We start from the raw sequence: 7,098 nt of genomic DNA, 5'->3' as shown, positions 1-7,098 counted from the left end.
GCAGCCGGCCGGCGCCCCCGCCAGTGGCCGGTGCTCCCGTAACCGTTACCGCTTCCCCAGCGCCTCCAGGCGAGGCGCCGGCGGCTGTCCCAGGCGGGCTCAGGCGGCCTGCTGGCAGGTTTGGGGAGCCAGCGGGGTGCCACGGACCTGGGAAGGCGGTGGGCGCCCCAGCACGGCCACAGGCTGCCCTTGTTCCGCCAGAGCCCACCGGAGGTTCTGTGAGCTGCTTCCGCAGGAGCGACGCGGTGTGGAGGAGTCGCTGCAGGCGCGAGTGCCCCTGGAGCAGGTCCTGGGCCTGCCCGAGCTCAAGGTGCCGGCGCCCGCCTGTCCTCCCTGGGCCTGCTCACTCCCCTCTTTCCTTTCCTGGTGCCCGCATTTCCTGGGGCGGGGCCCCGCCTAGAACGGTGCTTTCACCCCGGGGTTGGGTCCTGGGGCACATTCTTGGGGGTGCAGGGCCGCTGTGTCCTGAGGAGTCGCCCTATCAAGGTCTGAGGCGCCTGTGCCAGAGGCTGCTCCCGGCCCCACTGAAGCCTAGCACGGGGCTGGCCCCGGCGCCTCCTTCCTGGGGTGCTCTCAGGTCTGCTCTGCCTGGGGCCCCAAGGGGAGGTTTGGGGAGTGTGCTGCCCCTCACGGCCCTGTCGTCTAGGCCAACCCCTTCAAGGAGAGGATCTGCAGGGTCTTCTCCACGGCCCCAGCCAGGGACAGCCTGAGCTTCGAGGACTTCCTGGACCTGCTCAGTGTGTTCAGCGACACGGCGACCCCAGACATCAAGTCCCACTACGCCTTCCGCATCTTCGGTAAGGCCTAGATGGGGCCGGCCCGCCCCCGCGGCTGCTCAGTGGTGGCTTGGCACGCCCCTGCCGCGTAACCCCGGCTTCCGTGTCTGCTCCAGACTTCGATGACGACGGCACCTTGAACAGAGAGGACCTGAGCCAGCTGGTGAACTGCCTCACGGGCGAGGGCGAGGACACCCAGCTCAGCCCCCTCGAGATGAAGCAGCTCGTGGACAACGTGAGCGGTGGGCTGGGGGTGCAGGGGAGGGTGGGGGCTCCCGCCTGACGGGCTCCCTTCCAGATCCTGGAGGAGTCGGACATTGACCGGGACGGGACCATCAACCTCTCCGAGTTCCAGCACGTCATCTCCAGGTCCCCAGACTTTGCCAGGTGGGGCGCTCCTGGCCTTACCCAGCCCCGATGGGCGGGTCTGGGTCCAGACTTCCTGCTGGGCGGGGCTTGGGCTGGAGCCCGGGCGGCTCAGTCCCGCCCCTCCGGCCTCACGCAGCTCCTTCAAGATCGTCCTGTGACCAGGGCCGCAGCTCGTCCCAGCGCCCGTGAAGAGCCGTCCACTGCGGAGCTGTGGCCAGGGCTGAGCCTGTGCTGCCCGCCCAGCAGGCCCGCCGGAGCTGGCGCGCGCCCGGCCTGGGCAGGGGCCGCCACGCCGGGGCCTGCCTCTCCTCGCGTGGCCATCGCTGTCTGCTGATCGCAATAAAGGGCTTGCACTCTGCGCGTGGCACACGCTGGCTTGGAAGGGCTGGGTGGCGCCGGCGGCCCCTCTGGGAATAGGTGGGCTCCAGAGGCGCCAACCGGAAACCCAACGGCCTGGGCCCCAGGGTGCGCACCGCTGGGCAGCCTGACCGTTGGAGGGTGGCCTGCAGGCCCCACGCCAGAAGAAAAAGTCAACTGTGTCACATTTAACACATAAACTTAGGCGTTGGAAAAAACGACCCAGCGCTCCCCCTGACCCCGGACTGAGCTGGGGTGTGGAGTAGAGGGGGGTGCCCTGTCCACCAACATGTGCAGGCTCCACCTTTGGCAGGTGCCAAAAAGGGAAAAGGGCTGCACCGTTGGAAAGTGGGGGCGTACATCCCCTAAAACTCAGAGCTAGACCAACCTGGGAAAGGGCTGCACCATTGGAAAGTGGGGGCGTACATCCCCTAAAACTCAGAGCTAGACCAACCTGGGAAAGGGCTGCACCATTGGAAAGTGGGGGCGTACATCCCCTAAAACTCAGAGCTAGACCAACCTCAGAAAGCCACACTCCTTTGAGGAAGGGCAATGACTCATTTAGATTTTATTTTTAAAAGCTGGTAAAGTGCATTTTATTAAAAAAAAATATAAAACCACATAAAGTCAGTGCTCAGTCCTGGGCAGTGTATTTTTTAGGGGCGCACACAAGGTGTGACAGTTCAAGACGAGGGAGGATGTGGGGAGAGATGGGGAGCCCTGGGCTGGGGTGCAGGAGGGCAGGAGTGTATCTTCCCTGAACCACGAGAACGCTGCGAACGGTCACCCCAGGCCCGCAGTGTCCACGGCCGACGGGTCAGAGACGGCGGGAGGTAGGTCGGAGCTCAGGGCCAGGTGAGGCCGCATGCCAACCCAGTCCTCTGTCCCTGAGGCGGCGGGGCGGCACAGCAGGCCCCTGGGGCTGCCCGGGCCCGGCCCCTGTAAGGTCAGCTGGCAGCAGGCTCGGGGAGGAGCCGGCTGCTGGGAGTCCGAGAGTGTCCACCGCTGCTTTCCTCACCGTCCTCAGCCTTCACAGTTTCCACGAAGGGCCTGGTTCTCGCAGACGCGGCTGGGCCTGCGTGGCGCCCGGCTAGTCTGCACCAGGGCCGGGCCAGCGCAGGCTCGTGGCCACCGCGGGCAGCGGCTCTGCCGCCCCGGGGCCAGGTGCCACGTGTGTCCGCAGGGGCAGAGCTCAGCTGAGGGTTTGGTGCTCGGGCTCCGGGCCAGGGTGGCCGTCTCGTCCGCTCACACCACCGAGTCCCGGATCTCGGAGCCCAGCCGTACCCGTGGCCGGGGACACAGCGGGGACACCTCCACGAAGCTGTCCTGCAGGCTGAGCGGCCTCTTCTCGGACTCGGTGACCGGCCGGGGCCCCGGGGAGCTGTCCGACAGGGCCTGGTAGCCTCGGTGGTCGAGCGGGATGCTCGGGGGGCCCACGCCATTGAGCGGCCGGGTCTCGGGGGGCAGCACTATGGGGCGGGGCTTGGGGTGCACACTGGCACACTCGCCCTGCTTCAGGAAGACTTTCATGTTGCCCCGGTGCCGGTGGAGCAGGAACAAGACGAGCAGCATCACGGCGAGGACGAAGAGCGTGCACATCACCAGAAACTCAGTCCAGTAGGACCGGCCCCCGCCCCAGCTGGCGTGGCCGGCGGCCGGAGCGCTCACCTGCGACGTGTTGATGTCGGGCACGCTGCGTCCCTGGTCGGCGTGGTCGGCTGCCACGTCCTCCACCACTGGGCAGTAGCTGGCCACCAGCTGCCGGAAGCCCTCCTCCAGGGACCAGCACTGGAACTCGCCCGGTTCCCGCTGGCTGCCCACCAGCAGCAGGTCCCCAGAGGGCAGCACGTGGCAGGTGGCCGAGGCATTGACCGGCACCCCATTGTGCAGCCAGAGCCGGCTGGCCAGGCTGGACAGGAGGGGGCAGGGCAAGGTGTTCACCGTGTGGGGCTCGAAGTGGACTTGCTTGCAAGACTTGTTACCTGCGAGCAGAGGAGGAGAGGGGGCCGGGTCCCGTGGGGCCCGCTCACCCGCCTGCCCAGACTGGTCCGAGGGCCACCAGTCTGGGGACCTGGGGACTATGAGGTCACTCCCAGGGGCCTGCTTGTGTTACCGGGGGACGGGGGTGTGAGAGAGGCCCCCCTCCCTCGCCCCACGAGGCGCTCACCCTCCGCCTTACGAGACAAGGGCCTGGTCACGTTGCAGAGGTCCCCGGTGTTGGCCCCGTCGATGTCCTGGACCCACAGCCTGGGACCGCAGAGAGGCTGTGATGGGCCTGAGCCCCCACGGACTCACACCTCCCCGCTTGGCGCAGCCAGGACCGGCCCGGCGCACACGGGGCGCCGCCAGCCCCCCTCCAAGCCAGCCCCCCTCCAAGCCGCCTGTGTGCGCAGCATTTATTTTCAAACAAAAGTCAGGGCAAAACTTCCCTGAGCAACAAAGCCAGCGCGAGCCTGAGAGAAACTGGGAGGCCGCCGGACCCCTGTGCGCGTCTCTCAAAACAGGGTGCGTGGGGGCCTCTCACGGAGCAAGAGACGGCCACAAGGCAGCGTCCCTGCCACCGCCGAGGAAGCCTGGGCGCCCGGGCAGGGGCCTGGCAGCCGGGCCACGGGGCGGGTCCGCGTGGCGCGAGTTTGCACTTCGGCTTATTCTGCACATGTGCCAACCCTAGCGGGCGCGCTCCGGGTCGCAGGCGGGCAGGGCCCCTCCCGGGCGCTCACCTCTTCCTGCATGCACACTCGAGACGCCAAGCCAGTCCGCAGGGACGCCAAGGCGCACGGCCCTCGTTTCTGACTGCCTGACCATGGCCACAGGCCAGGCCAGCGCCTCCCCGCGACCAGCCACGCAGAGAGGCGGGCCACGGTCTCCTGAGTCCGAGGGGACTCCGGCCATCATGCTGACCACGGACACAGGTGGGCTGCGAGGGACTCCGCCGGGCCGGGAGGCCGGACAGCGCGGGCGGGCAGCGGCCCCTCACCTGGAGGCCGGCTCAGGTTGGCGCAGGCGGGTGGGCGTGCAGCCGGAGTTGGTCCACGCGCAGTAGGGGTCCCGGGCCAGCAGGCAGTCCCCGCAGCTCCGGTACAGGCTGCAGTTGGCCACGGGCACCTGGACGACGCCCGAGTGGGACGCAGCGTAGAGCAGCCCCTGCACACACGGCCGGCGCGGCTGAGGGTGGGCACGCGTGCGCCCCGCGCCCCCCGGCTGCTGCCGTGGCCTTCCCTCCCGCGGGGCCGGCCCGCACCCCCGCTGCTCACCCCCTGTGCATCCAGCAGCAGGCTGTGCACCGGCTGTCCCTCGGGGAAGAGCTGCAGCTCCTCGATGACGTGCACTCGGCTGCCCACCACCACCGCCTTGTGCAGCCAGCCGTCACCTGCGGGGGGCAGCGCTCAGGCCCTGCGGCCGCCTGCCGGCCACGCCCCGGCGGGGGCCTGCCCGCCCCACTCACCGGTGCCCAGGAACAGCACGTCGTAGGTGCGGTCCAGGCCGCGGACGCGCTGGACGGCCACTCGCTGGTAGCGGGCCCGGGGCTGCAGCAGCAGCATCTGGCTGCGCACCTGCCTGTCCATCAGGAAGTGGTCCTTGAGGAAGTTGAGCACCCGGTCGGGGAGCTGCAGGGACGAGCTGATCCTCTTCTCGCGGGCTTGGTTGTTGATGCACTGGACGGGAGGGGCGCGTGAGCGGCGGCCCAGGCAGGGCGGGGCCCCGCCTGCCCTGTGGACGGCCGGGGCGGGCCCTGTCTGAGCCTCGCAGGTCGGCGGGGGGCCGGGGGGGGCCAGACGCCTGTGTGCCTCGCCCTGCCTGCTACCCCTCGCTCGTACCCTCCGCGAGCCTCAAAACGCGGGCCACGCCCCTTCTCCTGCGGCCCCCAGCCCCCGCGCTCAGGAGGGCAGGGCTAGTGCGGGTGCCCAGCTCCCGGGGCTCCCCGACTCTCTGCTGGCACAGGGTTCTCTACTCGGCTCCTAGCCAGCACCATCCTTGGGAGAAAGAGTTGCAAAAACTGCACAACCGAGAGTGGAGATGCCAGGGGGCCTCCCGCCCCGAGGTGTGGAGCACACAGGGCCTGCACGGTCACGCAGTTCTTTGGGATTGGGGGAAAATGGGCAGCCCCGAGGCACGAGGCTGGGCGGTGTGGGGGCGCCAGGGAACTACGCTGCTTGCCCAGACCCTCCCCGGCCCTGCGCCCTCAGGTCCTGTCCCCTGGGACGGCCCCACAAAATCTGCTGGGTCGACTAGGGGCCGCCACGCGGCTGACAGGACAGAAGACGACTGACGACCCGCCACGGCCGGGCCCCGGCCCCCAGGAAGCGAGGTGCTTGCAGCGAGTGGGGGAGCCCGAAGGGAGGGGCTGGGGGGTGCCGCGCCTGCCTGAAGGCCTCTGACCTCCCGGGCACGTCCACCAGCGGGCCCGGGCCTCTGTCCCCGCCTTCTGGGCATGTCCACCAGCGGGCCTGGGCCTCTGTCCCCGCCTTCTAGGCGGGAGCACAGACTCCCAGCTGAGCGACGCCAGCCAGGCCCCTCCCGGCCCCGGGAGCAGGGGCAGGACTCACCGCGCCGGGCCGGGGCGAGGGTACGGGGCCCGGGGCCGTGTACCACTGCTGCGTCTCGCGGTTCACCTCCTTGTACAGGCCCTCGAAGGCCCTCCGCACGTCGTCCATGGTGAAGACGCAGACGGCTGAGCCCTCGCTGCTGCCCCGGTGCCTGGAGGGGACGCCGCTGAGCAGGGCCCAGGCGCAGCCCGGCCCGCCCTGCCCTCGCCGGCCCCGCGGCCCCGCCTACCACTGGGAGGTGAAGACCCCGTAAAAGAGGGTTTGGGGCCAGTGCTGGGGGCTGGGGCTCAGCGTGAAGACGTCCTGCAGCACGTTGAACGGGAAGCCGTCCTCCGGCCGCGAGCACAGCAGCTGGGCCTTCAGGAAGGACGTCCAGCGCTGCTGCAGGACCCGCTCGCCGCCCTCGTCGCCCTGGGGACAGAGCGCCGGGCTCAGGGCCTGGGACGGGCGCACACGGGGAGAAGCTCGGCGCGTCCCCGGCCTCGCCCGCGAGCGGACGCAGCCACGTCGGCCGCCCCGGTCATCACCCGCGCTTCTGGGCAGTTTCCAGGAACACAGGCGTGGCGCACAGGCTGCGGACAGCACAGGCCGCGAGGCCCTGCACCACCTTTGTCAGGTCACCGAGCACGGCCCCCCGCGGGGCGGGGGCGGCCGGTGCCACCCCTGGGCGCCCGCGGGCTCCGCCCGGCCCGCCCGCATCACCGCCGCCGCCTCTCCCCTGCAAGCTCTGCGAACTCTCTTCTGATGTGCAGACAAGACAGGGAGACTGCAGAGGGCGAGGCCGCGGCCGCTCGCTCACCTTGCAGACGCGGGCGACGCGGGACACGATGGTGTTCTCGAAGAACTCGAACTCCTGGCCCGTCTCGCTGAAGAAGAAGTAGATCTTGTCGTCGTCCCCCTCCTGGCTGCCCAGGCTCTCGGGGATGTAGGCCGAGGCCACGAACGCAGGGTCTGGGGGCCAGTGGGGTGCACAGTCAGCCGGGGCCGCCGCGTCCCCAGGCCCCGCCCCGGGGGCCCCGGGGCCCGCCGCTCACCGCAGCCTGCCCCTC

General features: G+C 69.7%; 2 protein-coding genes across 2 annotated transcripts in view; one reads left to right on the top strand and one right to left on the bottom strand.

Moving 5' to 3' along the window:
* Positions 1-1,503, top strand: part of CIB1 (calcium and integrin binding 1 (calmyrin)) — a 3,710-nt gene extending 2,207 nt beyond the window's left edge. The window contains exons 2-6 of the mRNA XM_012732686.1: positions 5-310; positions 647-797; positions 893-1,011; positions 1,075-1,163; positions 1,282-1,503. Of these exons, the coding sequence (XP_012588140.1) occupies positions 5-310; positions 647-797; positions 893-1,011; positions 1,075-1,163; positions 1,282-1,303 (687 nt within the window). The 3' untranslated portion in view covers positions 1,304-1,503. The remainder of the gene's footprint in view (positions 1-4; positions 311-646; positions 798-892; positions 1,012-1,074; positions 1,164-1,281) is intronic.
* A 633-nt stretch (positions 1,504-2,136) lies between these two features.
* Positions 2,137-7,098, bottom strand: part of SEMA4B (sema domain, immunoglobulin domain (Ig), transmembrane domain (TM) and short cytoplasmic domain, (semaphorin) 4B) — a 30,272-nt gene continuing 25,310 nt past the window's right edge. Inside the window, exons 10-17 of the mRNA XM_012732685.1 lie at positions 6,849-7,000; positions 6,279-6,460; positions 6,050-6,200; positions 4,948-5,158; positions 4,757-4,872; positions 4,480-4,646; positions 3,670-3,749; positions 2,137-3,484 (exon numbers count right to left, since the gene is read on the bottom strand). Coding sequence (XP_012588139.1) covers positions 2,748-3,484; positions 3,670-3,749; positions 4,480-4,646; positions 4,757-4,872; positions 4,948-5,158; positions 6,050-6,200; positions 6,279-6,460; positions 6,849-7,000 — 1,796 coding nt within the window. The 3' untranslated portion in view covers positions 2,137-2,747. The remainder of the gene's footprint in view (positions 3,485-3,669; positions 3,750-4,479; positions 4,647-4,756; positions 4,873-4,947; positions 5,159-6,049; positions 6,201-6,278; positions 6,461-6,848; positions 7,001-7,098) is intronic.

Source organism: Condylura cristata, unplaced genomic scaffold (assembly GCF_000260355.1).
Source record: "Condylura cristata isolate star-nosed mole 26May11 unplaced genomic scaffold, ConCri1.0 scaffold00035, whole genome shotgun sequence".
Classification (NCBI taxonomy): domain Eukaryota; kingdom Metazoa; phylum Chordata; class Mammalia; order Eulipotyphla; family Talpidae; genus Condylura; species Condylura cristata.
The sequence above is the reverse complement of the archived record's forward strand: the minus strand, read 5'-3'. Positions and strand labels throughout refer to the sequence as shown.